Consider the following 19,753-nt stretch of genomic DNA (forward strand, 5'->3'; position numbering starts at 1 on the left):
GCTGCAGGTTTTCGGCCGAGCATTGCTTCGTCAATACGTTTCATTTTTCAGTTCCTGTAGTTGTGAATAATGTAGATTGGTAGCAAGGCTTGTTCACGGGCTGCTTTTCATGTGAAGAATTCCATGCAGACAGCATTTTAGATGTGCTGACCATTGTGAAAGCAAGGCTTTGGCAAGAGGTTGGGTTGGTTGGGTGCCGAAGCCGTGCCTCAATGCTCTCTAAAAAAATAATCCAATTCTATGTTGTTACGCGACTTCATTTTTACATTAAGGGGCTAAACACAGACAGAGCAGGCAAACGCCAAAAAGCAAAGCACTTCAAGATAAGCCGCTGCACTTAATTTTTTTTTCCTTGCTATAGAAGATTTTTTAAATTTTATTATTGTTCCTGCGTTTAGATTTTACAAGTGTAGGTTAAACTTGAAGTATAAATCTTCTCTGAATATTCTTTTTCTGTTTCACTGACCCAAATACAAGAAAATGCCAGATTTGAAACACAAGCAAGATAGTATGTTAATTGCCACTCGCCATGCATACTATAGCAATAAACCCTTAATTCAATTGTGAATGGTGGCTTTGGTCCTTGGCGGACCATCAACAGTGCGATTAATATGATCTACCAGAACGTCAGTAGATCTGTATAAAAATGCATGTGTTTGAATGGAAATGTGTCTATTATTTGTCATTTTTTTAGTATTTCTTCTGATTCAGTGTCTTCACTTATTGTGTGAACAATATGTGTTGAGTATTCATGTGCTTTTGTGAACTTTTTAAATTTATGCTATGCTAAGTATGCTATTGAAAATATTTAGCGTCTCTTTGTGAGTATTTTTCTAGCACCTATTCCCTAGCAAAAATGCCAATAGGATTTCCTATTGGTCCAATAGGAAATCGCTATTGGTTCTATAGGACATCTATTGGAGCTGTATTGGTTGTATAAGACTTCTATGGGTACCAATAGACACCAATAGCCACCACCTATTGGTGTCTTATTGGACCAATAGAGGTTGCATTGGTCAAATAGGGGCTGCCTTTTGGTGTCTTATTGGACCAATAGGAGTTGTATTGGTCAAATCGGTGCTGCCTATCGGTGACTTATTGGGCCAATAGGAGTTGTATTGGTCAAATAAGTACTCCTATTGGTTTCTTAATGTACTAACAGAAGATGTATAAAACCAACAGGAGTTTTATTGTTCAAACAGCTACCGCCTATTGGTAGCTGTTTATAACATCTTATGACTGATTGAGCGCGTCGGACCCGATCCCGATCAAATTTCTTGATCATGATTGGCTATATTATACGCAAGCTGCAGACGGGATCAATTCACTTTTGATAAGTCTGATCCCGATTGAGCTTAATCGTACACCGTGAGACACCGTGTGCAGTTAGCAACTCACGCGACTAAAAGAGTTATATAAAAAGGCTGCGTGTCGACCACGGCGGTACGGTGTCTCCGTACATGCCGTGCGGTAAACGGGCACTATAGTAAAACACGCTAAAGAAGAACTTGCGAAGGAATCGACAACACAGACACCACAGAATAATAATAAAGAAACTGCCATGAGATCACAACCGGCATAGAACCAGCCAGGTGACAAACAGAAAAAAAAAGTGAGACGGTGCGCGGCGTAGCGACGCTGCATGTGTGAACATTTTTTTTTTGCAGGCTAAGCCATGTGCTAAGCTTTAAGATAAGCTTTGGATAATATGTAAAGTTTATAACTATTTATGCTAAGCAATATAAGTAGTGCTGTGAAGATACAAGAGAAAGAATTGTGGATCTGCAAACGCGACCGACCGTGCGTTTGGCGCGCCATCCGCGCTCGGCCGATACGAAGACAAGCCCAGCCTGCGGCCAAGCTAAGCCAAAACGTTGTGTCTGTCGCGGCCCTAGCGCGCGCTTTGTGTGATCTCGATGCTTCACGTAAGCCTGCTTACACGATGTTTGCTTTAGTGTGCTTCCGCGACGATAACGTGAAGACTGTGTTCAGCGTGCACCAGATGGAGACGTTCTGAGCCATAAATGTCTTGGATTTCGACCGATTTCGACCGATTCCGACTCTACAAAGTGGCACCAAGAATAATGGCAAGACGAGCAACAAGGCCCATGTGCTCCGATTGTTTGGTGAGTTGAGTGGGCATGGCATTTACTCCTATTTAGTATTTATTTGATATCACCTTTCTTTTTGTATCCAAACTTGGGACGAAGCTGAAAGGTCGGGAAAACAAGTCCCTCGTCCTTTGTCTCCGGTATTTGATGACAGCGAGACCAGCGACGCCTCGATTGCAAGTCCACACGCTCTCAGAAGTTGAATGATTGAGCGCATATATTATTGCAGTTTGTTTTTGTGTTTGTCAGTATGCACAAAAAAAACGTAGCATAGATTAGAGGTAAAGGACAGGCGCCCTGCTCGTGAGTGTAGTTGGAGTCTCGCAAGCCCTTTGTAAGTATTTACAACGTGCGTGTTAAGCCGAAAATGCGTTTATCGCCTCATAGTAAAACGCTCTAGTCGATGCGGTTTGTGTGTTGTAGTGCGCGCCAATCGGCTTATCATACTTGTTCGACATAATGTCACAAGAACCACAGAAGGCCACATGATAATTCATTATACAAAATGTGCATAGCATATGTACTGCACTGGTGCGATTTTTATTTCATATTTTTTTTTATTTTTACATAGTGCAGCCCAATTAGGGCTATCGCAGGAGTGGGTTTATTAATGTTGTTGGCTTAATTGCATAAGCACGTAACATGCAGCACGTGTGTTATATCCAACTCATTGCAGCCTGACTGCTGTGTTGGGCTTGCAACGATATGGAATCTAGGCTGCCTTTACTACTGTCTTACATATTACCGTTGCCTCATCGTGAATCTACCCTAGCTTAATTTATTTCATGCCATCTTTAAGTTGAGATTTAGTGGCATGCTCTAGGTATGATAGTCGCACCATCGTGAAAAAGAGCACGTCACAGATAGTAAGTGATTATTGAGTTTGCTGTAATTTAAGGACGAGTTTGCAGTTCATTCTTGGGTACAGCTCAAAAAACACAGGACGCAAGCGTGTAAACGGGATAAGGTGCTGCTTAATTTAAAAAAAAATTTGCCCCTTTCTTTTCCTTTCTTTCTTGGCGCAAAATTTTGCCGATATACTGTTTTCTTCCACGCAATAAGCCACAGTTGGGTATGTAATATTTCACTCAGTTTTTTGCTATAGTTCAGCTCCTGCAACATTGTGAACATGTGCAGTGAATTAAGGTCTAGATAATTTCTCACTGTGCCGCCTACTTTCTATACGTTGCTTCGAAGGTAAACTTTAATTAAACATGTGTTACTGTTTTCTGATTTCATGGCTCTATTTACAGAATCTTCAGGCACTTCCTCGAGTGCGGATGAGGCAGTCCAGAAGAAATTGACACAAGACATAGTTGCCTTGGCAAAATAGTCGCCCGCAAGATCGCCAACATCATCAAGGGCCAGAAGAAGCACTTGTAGTTTTGATTTTGAGAATATATTTGGACATATGCCTCATTCATCCACTGTGATTATCATTGCAGGGGCGCTGCCACAGTGTGGGCCTTCTGCGCGACGACAAGACATCCATAAAACACTTGCGCAAGACTAATTCTAATGGGACTGAGAAGTGGGCAAATACAAAACTAATACAATGGAAGCAGGCAAATACAGAACCAATAGGCCAATATAATTCCAATTGGCTAATAGAGAACCAATACACCAATATAGGTCCAGTAGGCTGATATAGAACCAATAGCCAAATACAGTTCCAATAGACCTATAGAACCAATAGACCAATAGGTGTCAATAACCCAATAGGCTATTGGTTTTTTATTGGGAATTTTTGCTAGGGTTGGGCTGTTTTAGGAGACATGCTTTTTGCCGCACACGCTGATAAGTACAAAATGGGGCAAGGCCCTCTTCAAGCTATTTCAGCTTTTTTCCATCTGTTTTCACTTTGAAAAAAAAAATGAAAGTGATTGATACACATGGCTTTTGTGGAGAATATAAGGTCATTGTGCTGCCCCACCAAATAAACTTTTCACTTATTTCCGCGAACGATTGTTGTCTACATTTTTCCACACCTTCATTACAAATTCATTTTTCTAAATACAGGAGTGCGGACAAATAGTTCTGTAGAAAAGAGTGCATATGATCCTTTGAGGCATATTATAGTGTCAGCAGAATTGCTAACTGAATTTTGCACTCAACTGATAGCGGTGTTTGCATGCAATTTCTTACACAAATATAATTTCCAGCATGTGAGGGGTCTTCAAGAAGCAGAATCTGATTGCATGGTCTACCCTTACTTTCGGTCTTTTATTTCTTGGGCATGATTAGGATAGGTTTTTCCTGCTGTGCACTCCCACACATTTTCTTGCACTTTTCAGGAGAATATATCAACTGAGAGCGCGTAAGGTGCTTAAGTTTGTAGTAATATTGTTTTATTTAGTGAGATTATGACCTCACTAAAGAGACTACCGAGTACAAACGCTAGCATGAAAATATTAGTCTCTTTTATCTAAAGGCAATCGATGTCAGTGCACGTTAAAGAACCCCAGGTGGTCGAAATTTCCGCAGTCCTCCACTACGGCGTGCTTCATAATCAGAAAGTGGTTCTGGCACGTAAAACCCCATAAATTAATTAATTATCTAAACGCAATAAAACTGCGAGATTTTTTTTTAAGCGAGAGCTCGCTACTGCAATACAAAACTGGCGGTTTACAGCATATATTGCATCCGGCGCCCGCTGATGACGCGCTCATGTTTAGCGATACTTCATGCGCCAGAACGACGGCCAAAGCAAGAATATGCTCACGCAAAAGAAAAAAAAAAGCAACGAAAATGGCTATGTACAGGGGTTGCACACGAGTAGTTTGTGCTTGAAGCGCTGGCAAACTAACCTTCGCGCTGAGGGCAGCAACGCGTCGCTTACATTGCAGGTGGTGGTGGCGCCATCTACCAGGTGAGACATAAAGTGCGTCAGTGCACGGCCTCCAGTCAGCCCACTACCCCTTTCTAGAACACTTTAGTTCCACTTCACCACTCAACTTTTTTAGGCTCAGCGATCCAAATCCGGTTACGAAGTTCACAACGATCCATTCTTTTATCTGAAAGAAAACCAAAACACAGCAATAAACAAAGCCACAAGTGCGTTCGAAGCCCGCAAGTACAAAGACTAGGCAAATCCGTGTACTACCCATCATTCCCATGGTGGCTGAACGATCGCAGCGCCAGAGTTCCCTCTAGTTAATTTTAGGAAACTCTATGGCTAATCATAGCTTCACAAATTTGGCGTGACGTCATATGATGCCGTTATCGCATGACATCGTAGCTTGGTCAAAAGTGGGCAGATCACGAAGGCAGTGCAAAACCAGGTGAGGTGCTTCCGATCTTGGAGGCAATGTTAAACCGCGCTTTGTGCGCAAAAAAACGGAGAAAAAGAAGATGGCTTTCGCTTTCGAGCCGTCTTAAGCGAACGGCAGCCTGTGAGTTTTTATTTCATTAACTGGTTTTCCATGACGTACTAATTGTACAACTTGACTTTGTTTCTTGTATTTTTTACTGACATAACGTGTCTACTGTAAACAATGCTTCCCCGTCTTCTTGTTTTCATGCGTCTTCTTTGCATAGACGCTTCGCGAGAACTGTTTGTATGCGCATTCCTCTGTGAGCCTTCAGGGCTTACATTATTAATAAATAAATTATGCTTGCTCAAAGAAATAAGATATTCAGTGTGTGTGTGTGCGCGCGCGCGCGCGTGTTTGTGTGTGTGTGTGTGCGCGCGTTATTATCCAGTGCACAGGCCGTTTATTTGTGCGCCATTTATTTGTGACAGAAGCAATTACACAAATAAAGCGCAGATTACATAATAAAACACAACTGCCACTAGTCGATTCACAGTGATCGTAAATGATTAAAAAAACAGGAACTGCGTAATTATTTAAGACAGGACGAAAATGTAACCTTGAAACACAGAAACAGGGAAGGATAAAAAACATTTAACTGCACACATACATACATGGGCATCAGACCAGCACAGAAGGCGTACTTGAAACACGGAAAGGAATATAAAAAACAAGAACCCGCCGTGCTTTTAGTTATGGTGCTTGACTGGTGACCCGAAGGTTGCGGGATGGAATTCCTGCCGCAGCGGCACCATTTCGATGGAGGTGAAATGACAGAGGCCCGCGTACTTAGATTTATGTGTACGTTAAAGAACAACAGATGGTCAAATTTTCGGGAGCCTTCCACCATATACGGTGCCTCTCATAATCATATCGGGGTTCTTGGGACGTAAATTCTCACAAATAATTATTATTAAGAAAAAAGAAGGATCTGATCTGCAGACAAACATGCATAATATATTCCATGATACATTTCAAATCACAAAAATAGCGAAAGCAAAAATCAAAGGCAGATGCAGGACCAACCAAGTGCATTAAAGAATGTTTGCGAAGTAAAATGCAGGATTCATGCACACGTGAACCAAAGCGACTTATACCCTTGTTACACAGGCAAGTTAACCGCAGTTACGACCAACCACGGTTAACCGCGTTGAACCACGGTTCGCGCCAACCACGGTTCGCCGATGTTACACGGCGCACAATCGTCCTCGGTTAAAGCGGACTTGCTTTGGCGTGAATGGCTCTGCGTGTGGCGGCAGTCCTTTCAACTTGGCTGTTATTGCCGCGTCCACTTTCGCATTCCTTGAGGTGCTCCGTAGATGACGCAAATTGTTTTCCCAAAGCCATCAGGCTTTCCGTGGTTCGTGCAGTGCAATTCGTTCGTTTTTCACGAACGCTCGCCGGCGGGCACACGTCCTCCATGGAAGCTGCCATTTTCTCGGTTAACTGCCAAAACCGAGGTCGCCAAGCTCGGTTTGGCACAACCGCGGTTAGCGACATAACCGCGGTTTCGCATACCGTGTAATACCCATGTTACACAGGCAAAGCAAGCGCGGTTACGACCAACCACGGTTGACCGCGTTGAACCGCGGTTAGCGCCAACCAGGGTTCGCCGATGTTACACAGCGCGAAAGCATCCATCCGGACTTGCTTTGGCGTGAATTGGTCTGCGTCAGGCGGAACTTCGGCGTTTAACTCGGCTGTAATTGCCGCGTACACCTTTGCATCGCGTGACGTGCTCCGCAGATCACGCAAATGATTTTCCCACAACCTTATCAGACTTTCCGTGGTCCGTGTCGTCCAGTTCGTTCGTTTTTCACGCGCGCTCGCCGGCATGCACTCATCGGTGGTGGGCGCCGCCATTTTCTCGGTTATCTGCCTCACGACCTACTGTACTCCTGACCTGCCCAGATATCGGGGGGTCCTATGGGAGCGCGCGTCCCCGCTCTCGTTCAACCGCTTGCCGTAGGTGGCGCTTCCTATAACCTAGATTTAATCAATGTAGATAAGGTATTAGGCCAACATAAAACAAGGAAGCTTTTTTTTTTTTTTTTTTTTTTCTTCGAGCCTGGTGGCAGACATGTCACCGCCCCGTTTTAAAGGGGACGCTCATAGCATCCATCCATCCATCCATCGTCTGCTACTCTGCGACCGTTTGGACGGTGCTGGAATAAGAACGCCTGTATTATGTGACGAACTGCCGGCATTATGTGACTGTTTCTGCAAACTTAGACCGAGGGTAAAGTAAGCTATTCTGTGCGGTTAAGTATTTACTGCGCACTGGTTGACTAACGTGAGAAGCCGTAGACTTGCATAGTGTAGGACGGCTGTGTCCTTTTAAATGCAAAAAAAGTTCTAATTCACTTTCCGTATTTTTATTTCCAAAGTATTTTGCATTTATGAATAATAATTACATGATATGAGCGCTCTGCGCTGGCGAAACATCATCACGAGCGTTAAAGCTGACGTCAGCGAACAGGTGCTGACTAGCGCCACAACGCTCGTAGGTTACATCCCTAGCGGCAGGAGGTATGAACTAGAACGTGGGCGCTGGAGAGGGAACATCTGGGCAGGTCAGGAGTATAGTAGGTCGTGATCTGCCTAACGGAGGTTGCCAAGCTCGGTTTCTTAAAACGGCGGTTAGCGGCATAACCGCGGTTTCGTGTGCCGTGTAATATCAGCGAACCGCGGTTAACGTAACCGCGGTTAGCGTAACCGCGGTTTAGGCTGCCTGTGTAATACCCATGTAACATAAGCGAAACGCGGTTACGCGTAACCGCGGTTACACTAACCGAGGTTTAGGCTGTCTGTGTAACACGGGTATCAGTATCGAAGCTTGGGCGTGTTGGTTAGACATCGGAGGGGATACAGCGCAAAAGAAAACGAGGACAAGAAAGGCGACGCACACAGAGCGCTGACTTACAACACTTTATTGGTAGAAAGGGAAGGATGAACATTTATACACTTCGCTGACATGCGCCACAACCGGAGCAACTGACGATTTTTTTTTTGAACATTATACATAGAGCAACCATCACTGCGCACACGGGCGTATCACTCATGGTCTGTTTAGATATGATATTTCATGAGATGAAAGTGCTATCGAAGGAGAGCTGATGCAACTGCTATCGAACTTTCTGATGAAGTCTGCCTCGATGATTTCGCGTGTCAACTGCAAAGAATGCCTGGCCAGGACCTCGCTCTTTTCAGAGCGAGGTCCTGCGAGGCGGAAAAGCTGGCGGAAAAGCTGTTAAAACAAATCAGACGTGGTGAAAATGACCGTGTACCAGTTGCGCACGTTGAAAAGAAAAAACTTGCTGTACTTCCGTACATACATGATCTGTCCCACAAACTTAAGAGGGTAGGGCAACGTGCTGGCGTTAAGGTAGTGTTTTCCGCACCGGAGAAGTTGTCCAAGCTTTGCAAGTTTGCTTCGAGTGGCAGCCGTAATGGCTGTTCTGTGAAGCATAAAAAGCAGTTTGTGCCCTGTACCACTGGCGTGGTATACGTGGTTCCTCTGTCCTGTGGGAAGAAATACGTGGGACAGACTGGTAGGTGCTTAAACGACCGTCTAAGAGAGCACCACAACAATGTGTACAACACGGTTCAGGGCCACTTGGGCATTCATTGTCGTGACTGTGGCTGCGCGCGCCCTTCTTTGAAAAGAGCGAGGTCCTGGCCAGGCATTCTTTGCAGTTGACACGCGAAATCATCGAGGCAGACTTCATCAGAAAGTTCGATAGCAGTTGCATCAGCTCTCCTTCGATAGCACTTTCATCTCATGAAATATCATATAAACAGACCATGAGTGATACGCCCGTGTGCGCAGTGATGGTTGCTCTATGTATAATGTTCAAAAAAAAAAATCGTCAGTTGCTCCGGTTGTGGTGCATATCAGCGAAGTGTATAAATGTTCATCCTTCCCTTTCTACCAATAAAGTGTTGTAAGTCAGCGCTCTGTGTGCGTCGCCTTTCTTGTCCTCGTTTTCTCTTGCGCTGTATCCCCTCCGAACCAAAGCATTTTGAGCATGTAGCTGATATCAGTAGTGTCCATTTATTACGCAAGGTTAACACCGGCAGAATTATTCCTGGATGTGCATTCGAAATACCGGCCGGAAACGTACGCTGCAAGTGCATAATGTGTTCTTCGGATGCCGCTTGTCACGTTTGATTTTTACTGTCCAAAGAAACCTCGTATCTTCTAAAACGATAAGCTCCCAGCGTTTCTGGAATGATTGGTGCACTGCGGCACGCAACACCCGGCCATGGTGACAGTAGCGAGTGCATAAAACTGGAGGGAAACGAGCATCGACCCAAAAACAGCACGCGCGCCACGCACAAGTGACCGGGCGGGGGATTCAAAATGGCGGTCACGCTGCCGCCAAGGCCGAGGAGGCGGCATCTGCCCTTTCAAAAGCTGACACCACTCTAAGCGGGGGCGCGCGCATCGAGGCACTCGGAAAGCTGCACGCGTCCGCGATAGAAATAAGTAAGAGACGGTTAGAGTATTGGTGGCAGAAAAGTAGAGATAAAGAACAAAAATAAATAATGGGGGGAAAATAAGGTCATTCTGCCTTAAGAGGCAGAGAGATGGACCGTGAATTTGTATTTTTTTTTATAATAACATAGATTTAATCAATGTAGATAAGGTATTAGGCCAACATGAAACAAGGAAGCTTTTTTTTTTTTTTTCTTCGAGCCTGGTGGCAGGCATGTCACCGCCCCGTTATAAAGGGGACGCTCATAGCATCCATCCATCTATCCAGATAGAGTTACTGTATATATGCTACCTACCTAAAGGTAGCATATACAGTAACTCTAGGTTCAGAGCTGAATTCATATGTGTATGATATAGATACTTTTGAGTTGTAGTATAACGTTGCTGAGCTAGCTGTTTTTGCGCGTGTACAACTTTTTGTGAACTACAGTGTTCTCTGTAGTGTGAACTCATCGTTGCTGACAAATGTAGAGAGAAATAAACATTATTCTTATGACAGACACAATCCTTTGCAGGTAGGCAGCCTTCTTAGTCCAGAAAACCGTGGACGCTGATCGTCTCCTTGGTGAGGTAGATCAAGTAACGGGGCAAACTTGAAAGCTGGGCTTCTCAATGTGCTCGAGTCCACTCCCTTGTTACAAGCCGCCACGATCGCTGCAGACTACCGTATGATAAGCCAAGTGAAGCAGGCTAATCGGAGACCAAAGTGGGAATCTATTTTAGCGGTCCTGGCTAGGCACAACTAAAATACTGGACACTTCTGCACACTCATCCACTCACAGCAGCTTGAATATGGAGCAGTGGCGATGCTATTCGTTTTCAAGGAAACTGAATTTCCTGAAAAAGGAGAGCGTTTGATCGGGCTATAAAACCTTTACTGGTTCCCGCCCATATTTGCGTCGCGGATTACTTAAATTTCAGGCCAGGCAGGACAAAATAAAATCATGACAGATTGCTGTAATGTTCAAAGGCCCCTGCTGTCTGCAATGCTCGAGCGCAAGACGCACAAGAGTGGAATAGGCAGCCCGCACCGCAGGTAGCTTACAGTGCGTGGTCATGACATACGGAGGACAGTCTTAAAACTTTGCCTGACTTGTTAGTTTCCCAGTCTGTAGCCGACAATAACCACTGTCGAAACTCAGTGCGCCCCCCTTGCCCCCCCCGGTAGATACGCCCATGGTGCCCATGGGCGGTTACCTTTCGGATGTAAGCTAGCGTTTCGTCCTTCGTCTACAATATGTTGTTGCCTTGTTGGCCTTCCTACCCGATGGATGGATGGATGCTATGAGCGTCCCCTTTATAACGGGGTGGTGACAAGTGTGCCACCAGGCTCGAAAAAAAAAAAAAAAACCTTTACACTTTTTTTTTTTTTTAGCGTTGGCCTAGTGTCTTTACTTCAATTTAAACTATTTGCAACAGCGCCCCTGCAACAGCGCCCCTAGCGGGATCGGCGCGCTGAGCGGCTCTGTCGGTCAATGGAAACGTGCCGCGCTATTCACACCTCCTCATTCTGCTGGTGTGACTGTTCGGCGTTCAAAACGCGATGATGCTTCGACCGGTTGCATTTCCCAAGGCAACGGACGTGACGCGCAGGGCAGTTCCGCCGTGGCGCTCTACGTCCAGATCTTTTTTTTTTTTTTTCGTGCCTCTTTTTTTTTCCTCATGACGTCAGGGCAAGGGTGAACACGAAACATGGCGGAGTGCCCCTTAGCCCGCTGTGCGCAAGAGCGACGCGCCTTTCGAAAGGAATTTCAACGATGGAGTCGGGATATGCTGTTTGTCATCGGTGAGTTCTGTTGAGCATTAGAGCCGACACTAGGAGTGTTTTAAATGATCTTGTGCGGCCTATTGTTGACGCAAGTGTGGAATCGTTGCTTTAGTAGGTCACCGAAATTTCGGGTATTGCATTACGGGACCTTACATACGGTTGCAGTGCAGTGTTGCTAGGGTTAGTCTGTGCGCACGGGTCATCGCAGGCTGGTTGGAGGTTCTCTAAGTGATTGTCACCAACTGGCTTGCCGGCCAAAGGGGAGGCTGCAACAAGTTGATGATTGCCGGCGTGTGCAGGCTTGGAGCGCGTGGCCGAGGAAATGATGGGCTCCAAGCGATGGAACCGGATGACACAGCTCGAGAACGGTAGGCGGCGGCCGCGGAGGGCCGCGGTCGGGGCTAATGCTTGTTTTCTGCCCGCGACAGCCTTGGAGGAGCAGTTTCAGCTGGTCGACTGGGTGCCGGACCAAGTGTGCTACTTCTGCGACGCGCAGCGCTTGCCGGTGAGTTGAGCAGCAGCGCGTGGGCGCCAGCTGATGATGGCACTCTGTGCGCAGGAGCCTACCGGACCACCGAGCGACTATTCTAGCTTTAAGAGTTTCCAAATGGAGCTTGACGAACAGTCGACAGGTTCTGATCAGGCCTCAGGTAATTGTCTCGCAGCACCGGCCGTTGTAGGAAAGGGCAGCAGCCCCCGAGAGGTGAGTGCCTCCCCGCATAGAGCACCATGGAGGCATGCGGCCTAACCCGTCTGGACGGCACTAATCACGGCGCATGGGAGGACTGCTGCACCCTTACTACTAACTTACTGCCTGGCCCCCCCACCACCCTGTAGCCGCGCCAACTTACGGCCGCCCGATTGCGCAGGGTCGCCCGAGCCCCTGGACGCTGAGCAACCGTTGGACCTGAGCTTGCATCCCAGGGCCACCAACGACGAGGAGGAGGAGCGCGGGTCAGTCGCACGTGTTTCGTTCGTCTCGAGAAATGGACAAACTGCAACCGGGGTTGCAGTTTGTTCATATTTTATGTACTACCATGTTTTTTGCATGTTGTCATTGCACTTGTCGGATGAGCTCGCACTTCACTCATGTATGCAGCTTTTTCAGCTCCGTAGTGTCCAAGAATCGGGCAATAATTTGATTGCGCAGGGATCCAGAAACATTCTTCATATGAAAAATTACATATGTGCAGTATGACCCTGCTCTGGGTATTATTTATTGGATATTATATGAGGGCGAATCTTTTGATGAATGCATTGAAAATGTTATGATTGGGGCACTGTTTCAGCAGGAGGGTTTGCTGATTCAGCCATTGAATACAATTCACATCAGAAATTTATTTAAAGGGACACTAAAGAGCAAAACTGTTTTTCTCCCATTAGTAATGTAGTCTTCCACGATACCAAAAACACCACGCTTGCTGTGAGAAGACGCTTAATAAGCGAGAAAACGCGCAAAAAGAAAATACAGGTGGCGACGGCACCTTGGAATTCCCGCACCATTTGCCATGACGTCGCATATTTTTGACGGTGCTTGCTTGGGCCTACGTAGTTCCTAATCAGTTAAATCGAAGTACATTGTCCTCTGAGGGGGCCAGAGACTTGACATAACAAGTTTGTGGAAATTTCGTCGAGCCAGTGGCGCCAAAATACGCTAAATGCTTTTTGAAATATTTTACGTCATGAATTAAAAAGTTTGGCGCGAAATTTAAAAATGAAACTTTGAACTTGGTTTTCTCATCTAATAATAAACCGATGGTGGTGAAATAAACTACAAAAGAGTTCTCCGAGCAAACTTTATCAATCTAAACCAATTCATTGTTTCTATTTAGTGTCGCTTTAACAGTGCAGTCGGAGGTAGCATTGACATTGCAAGTAAGCATCATCATGAATAAAAGAAAAAAAAAAAGACGTGTGATAGTATTTGTGATCACAACAGAACAGTTTTAATTTGTGTACTTGTGCATGTCGGAAAACATTGATTGTAAGTGTACATAATATTGGATGGTGTTTTCAGGAAAGAAGCAAAATTTATGCCCTTCATAGGTTGAAGCTGTTCATATTGTCGGTGGATGAGTGTGCACTCATACTGCAATGCCCTCTTTACAAGCTCACAAATGTTCCATTTGTTGTGGTAAAAACTTATTTGCACTTCACCCCGACACAAGAATTGTACTTGTGGGTTTAAAAAAAAAAATAACTTGTATAGTGTGGAAGTAAATGTGGCAACCAGGTAATTTTTTCATTATTGTAAGTCTATTCAATAACACAAAAGGGAAGCTGATGTTCATTGTTAAAATAAAATTCCAGGAAGCACTCGTTTCATGCTGATTCAAGTGTGTTTCAAGGGTCCGCATAAGTCACCCTCGAGTGAGGCTTGAGATGCAAAAGTGCAGCACCCCATAGTTGTGTCTCTTATTGGCAGTTAGAGCATGATAATGAAACTGCTGGAATGGGTGTCAAGACATGACCTTGAATGTAGTTTCCCACCATTGAATCCTTGTGAGATTGGTCAGGAAATTGTCACTCAGTTCCTTGGCAAAAAGATTTTCTCCCAGAATAGAAAGGTTCCATATTGCAGTGCACTGAAAGGTTGAGCTTAGCGGTAAATCCCTATGGAGCCTACCGTATATGTGTCACAGAGACTGGCACCACTCACCTCTGGCTCAAGTGGTGTGCTGTCCGAAGCAAAGGGCAGGCAGAGGAAAGAACACTCGGTGTTCCATTCAGGATACTTGCAGTGTTTCCAAGGATTCCACTTGCACAATATGTGCAAACGGCGGCACAGTCATGGACAAGCAAGCCTCTTCGTGCTAGCCTCAGTGATAGTATAGAGCAGCTATATGTTACATGTGTTGCAAGAATTGTTCCATGACCTTGGTTAGGCTTTTGTACAGGCAAATGGTGGTTTTACTACTACTGTAGAAATTCCGAGCAAGCGCCCCTTCCAATTTCACGGCTGATTTGACGTTGTTCCGAGAAAGGCCTCCCCTTACCCCTCTGCACCCCACTCTCTCACCACGTCCAGGTGCAATTTGTTGTCAATTTTTTTTTTTTTGCGCATAATGATCACACCCAGAACTGGGCACACAACACCCATGACAATTATCAGGTTCCTACAAGCAGAAGCATGGCCTTCGAGATCTGTATTTGCAATAGACTTTTTTCAAGCAATCCCAAAATGCACCGCAGGCGCGGAGCACTGTGGGAGAAGTGTGTACGTTGAGTGAGCCAGCTGTTCGTTTGGAGCAGTAGGAGCATGAAACGAAAAGAACATGTTGCCGCTTCTTGACTATTCTTAAACGCACGTGCATGTATCTATGCGTCAAATGTGAAAGGAATAATGCAGTCATTGTAGATATTACTGGTCGGATGTATATTGGATGTAGCAGTTCAGCGGCACGCACATTATTGCGTGTCGATACTGTCAAGGCGTCCTATGGTGAAAAATATGAGCTAAAACGCTGAATTAATGTTCATTCAAGAATTACTTGTAATAAACTGATATGAATGTGACGTATGGAATTGCAAGAGATATCTTTCCACTTGAGCATTTAGTGTCGTGAGCACTTCTGCACTACCCGCCACGGTGGTCTAGTGATTATGGTACTCGACTGCTGACCTGAAGGTCGCGGAATCAAATCCGGCCGTGGCAGCTGCATTTTCTATGAAGGCGAAAATGCTTGAGGCCCGTGTGCTTAGATTTAGGTGCATGTCAAAGAACCCCCAGTGGTCGAAATGTTTGGAGCTCTCCACTACATCATCTCTCATAATCGTATCGTGGTTTTTGGACGTGAAAGCCCAACAGTTCTATACTTCTGCCACCGTTTTTAGATTATTTTCAGTTTGCAAACTAGCTTCGAGAGGCGGCAAGGTTTTGTTGCCGTCGCGAGAGGTGGCGTTGGCGTAGCGTTGAGATCGGTTGAGATGCAGTAAGAAGGGCGCCGCGTGCTTTTGCTGCGTAGTTGGTTTGTGCTCGCGTGTTAATCACTTATATATTCTGACGTTTCACGCGTTCCACCAAGGCATGAGCTCTTTGCAGTGATCGTGCATACGTATTTGAGTAGATACTGCGAACTGTCAGCTCAGCGCGCCGCGAGCTGTTCGGGATATGCTTCGGCTGTGGCAGTCACGTACCGCGACATTTCTTCATGGGAGCTTTTCTGTATGTTTAGAGGCATTGAAGCCAAGTTTTCAGTTGAGCTGCAAAGGAACCGGGTCTGTTTCGAAACTTTTTGAGCCCTTCTTGGCGCACTTCGGGACTGTGATGTGACAAGTGTCGGTTGTCCTGTTCACAAGAACACCACTGCTGCAATAATATCTTGGTTATCTACGTGCCAAAACCACAATCGATATGATTATGAAGCATGCTGTTGTATTGCCTCCAGAAATTTAGGCCATCAGGTATTTAACGTGCACTGATATCGCACAGTACACGGTCCTCTAGCACATCCATCGAAAGAAGACCACTGCGGCTAGGATCGAACCCGCGACCTTCGGGTCAGCGGTCGAACACCATAGCCACTGCACCACCGAGGCGGACCACCACTACTGCAGATGTTCTTCACTCATACATAGTGTTCAGGATGCATTTTGCTGCCAAAGACGCTTGCAAAAGCCTAAGGTCTAAAGGTCGCATCAGAAATAAATATTAATTAAAGCTAATGCGAAGGCTTCCCGTGCAGTTCCGTCATCACAAGCAGCTTTCCGATTGTATAGCCACGTGCGAATAGTGATTTCTGAGGCCGAATCGAATAGTGACAGAAGCGAATAGAATTGAATATGCTATACTTTTTGAATAAGTCATGATTCTAAAACAGCCGTTCTTAAAACGAATGTATACAAATTGATCTTCACGTTCTCGTATACATATGTTTAGTATTTATTTACTTATTTATTTATTTATTTATTTATTTATTTGTTATACTCAAAGGTTTCAAAACTGGACATTACATGAGAAGTAATCCCAGAATGAAAGGTCGGTTAGGACGACGTCAGGTAGAAGTGTATTCGATATTTTTTTTTTTTCCTTTTTTTAAGTATACTGCAGGCCCTTCACGGCCCATGCGAGTGGGTACATGAATACATGAAGATATATACATTGCCGAAAATTCATGTTGAAATTTAGGTTTTGCCTGTACTCATATACAGCTTTGCTGTAAAAAAAAAGGTCGATACGTAATATAATGGGCGCATGCTATAGGTACACAGCATTTGTAGGCACTGGAATGGTGACTTGTTTTTCTTTGGTCAGTGAATGAAGACAACTAAACAAAAAATTAAAAAATTGGAGCCCTTTCACGGCAGGAGCTTAGTGAGGGAAGCAACTGGAGGGAATAAGTAGACGTAGTCACATGATTGTTCAGAAAGCGCGAATGCTCCTTGTTAGTAAAGACGTGCTCCCCAAGCGACGCAGCGTGCCTTATACATGAGCTGTCGCCTTTTATGCCTCTAATATGCCTTACAGGACTGACAGTTATCGTGCTTTCGCGCCAATTTTTGCCTTACTTCGTTGCAGTTGACATTTTTAAATATTCGTAAAATATTCGGGCTTACATATGACAATAAGTGGGATGGAATACTGGCAGAGTTGGTGCAGATTCATCGTGGCTAACAGAGACGAAGACGAGAAGTGGACACGGCACAGCGCTGTGATGTGAATAAACGGAAATGACGGTTATTCAGTTTGATGATAGAATCGAAGAAGGCACGGTTCCATTTGAATATCGAAATTTTCAATACTCGCACACAACCCGTAAATACGTAACTGCAGATAATGTACCTGTTGCATTCTGTTTCACGAAATCGAATGAAAATGACAAGACGTGTTTTTCTGGCTTTCTTGTTGGTTTTTGATTTGGTAAGGCTTTCAGCAGCTGGTGTAATACGTGTTCACGTTAGGTTGGAATATGATTCCGCATTACGGGAGCCTAAAATGTTTTGCGCATATACAGGCAAAAAATTAAAGCCGGTTACAACGGGAAACAGAATGAAGGTAAGCGTACCGTGCAGTGTTTGCCTTAACTTTAACTTATTTTTTTTCATGCCCTGTCTTACGCGCCGTTTCTTGTGATAATGCTGATATACAGTATAACCTCATCACAACAGACCTTCATAGTGAAGAGCATTTTGGTCTGTTGTAAAGGGAGTATGTAAAATCCAAGTACTGTTACAACAGACTTTTATGTAAACACTGAATGGGTCTGTTATAATCGGAGAGAATTACGAGTCACAAACACGGTCTTATTTTTAATGGGGGAACAAAAAAAAAAATGTGATTTTTGGAAAATCGCATTTTCAGTTTCTGTAGCCCATTTTCTATCTGATTCCAAAATATCTTCACTGAAAACTACGTAGAAGTGCTATAAAAAATTTTTTTGTATCTGCCGACTTCGCTAAAATTGCGGAAATAGCAAAAACAAGAAGAAAAAACAGCGTTTTTCAAAATTATAGCTCGGCAACGGCGCAACTGGGCGCCATCATTTTGGGCTCGTCGTAAAGAGCATTTTTCCATGTTCAAGTTCTCCGTTCAGCTAGCTCCTCCATTCAGTAACAAGTGTGCAAAAAGCACATGTTTGAAGTTCAATTCGAGGCCTCCGATTGGCTGCTTCTGCCGCGATGCTCGCTTCGGGATCGTCATCTGCTGTTTGTGCATCGCGAGGATGTGGCTGTCGAAAATTGCGCAACTTAGTGACGCGTTCGCACTCGTTCTGTGTTCACGGGTCGACGATAATTTAGAACGCTTTAGTTAGGAAGCTGCAAGCGGAAGCTCAATCATCAGATTACGATAGCGCACCGCACTCATCGCGAACATCGCAGACGTGCGACTGTAATACAGTCGAACCCGGGTATATCGAACTCGCCAAAAAACGTTTATTAGTTCGATATATGGCATAATTCGATATAGGCCGCTATAGGATTTTGACACAAAGGCACGTAACAATAAGAAAAGTACTTTATTAATATGGTGGCTTACTTGCGTGCCCTACTTTGGAACAAAATAGTCCTGGACTTTCTTCTGTGTCAACGACTTCGCTGCCTGCGACAGCACGCACGCCTCCACGTTGTCCAACGAGTCGGAGCAGCTGAGGCCGCAACCTTCCACATTCACGCAATAGCGCCGGACCAACGCAAGTGCACTAATCACTTCGGAGGATGTAGGCAATGGGCCATCATCAATTTCCTTATTGCTGCCGCTTTGGCTCGTGGTCGGCACGACGTCTGCAACGTAGTCCTCATCTTGTAGCTCACCCATGATGGCGACATCATCGTCTGCACTGACGAACTCGTCAAATGTCGATCCGTCGATAGCTCCCGGGAACTCTGCCAGCTCGCTCCAAACTTCGGCGGAAACACCTGCGGTGTCTTCAGTGCTGTCATCGGAATTTGGGGTGTCATAACCAGGCATGCGGAAGCCGGCATGCCTAAAGCAGTTCTGGATCGTCTCCTTCGTGACATCTGCCCACGATCTACTCAACATAGAAAGAGCTCCGAGCAAGTCGATCTTAAGCTCCCTGCCGACACGAAGGTTCTGCAGCAGCCTCTCCACCAGGCGCTTCCGGTAGCCGGCTTTTAGTGCGCGCTGATGTAAACGGGGTTCTGCCCAGAGGACCGGAGCCAGCCAGAGTCCCGGGGAGATGTCGAGGAGAGGAGCCCGGAGCTGTTAACAGTAACGTTTATTTACAGGTAGCGTGTTGCTACATGATGGGGTTAGCATCATGGAAGCTCTCGGAGCTCGTGAGAGCTTGAGAGAACTTGTGAGAGCTTGTCGGGAGCGCATCGGCGCTCGCATTTTATGTGCTGGCCTTCCCAGGGTTCCCTGTAGGAAAAAACAATGGAGGCCAGGACAGTCCAATGAAAATTTCCATCTTCACCTCCGCCCCCAAAAGGGGAAGGTGAAACGCCGCCTCCTTCCCAACCCACGAAAGGAGAAAGAGGCACATCCAGTTCGTCCCATGGCGAGGGAAAAACACTGCCCACCGCGCACACACGGCACAGCACGAAGACGTTGAGTCTTACGTGGAAGTCAATTTCGTAGTCTGTTGCAATGATGGGTATGCGGCGC

General features: G+C 45.4%; 1 protein-coding gene across 1 annotated transcript in view; it reads left to right on the forward strand.

Moving 5' to 3' along the window:
* The first annotated feature begins 11,473 nt into the window (after positions 1-11,473).
* LOC119379494 (mushroom body large-type Kenyon cell-specific protein 1) overlaps positions 11,474-19,753 on the forward strand; it is an 88,053-nt gene continuing 79,773 nt past the window's right edge. The window contains exons 1-5 of the mRNA XM_037648794.2: positions 11,474-11,706; positions 11,988-12,056; positions 12,117-12,193; positions 12,248-12,338; positions 12,558-12,642. Coding sequence (XP_037504722.1) covers positions 11,613-11,706; positions 11,988-12,056; positions 12,117-12,193; positions 12,248-12,338; positions 12,558-12,642 — 416 coding nt within the window. The 5' untranslated portion in view covers positions 11,474-11,612. The remainder of the gene's footprint in view (positions 11,707-11,987; positions 12,057-12,116; positions 12,194-12,247; positions 12,339-12,557; positions 12,643-19,753) is intronic.

Source organism: Rhipicephalus sanguineus, chromosome 1 (assembly GCF_013339695.2).
Source record: "Rhipicephalus sanguineus isolate Rsan-2018 chromosome 1, BIME_Rsan_1.4, whole genome shotgun sequence".
Taxonomy (NCBI): Eukaryota; Metazoa; Arthropoda; class Arachnida; order Ixodida; family Ixodidae; genus Rhipicephalus; species Rhipicephalus sanguineus.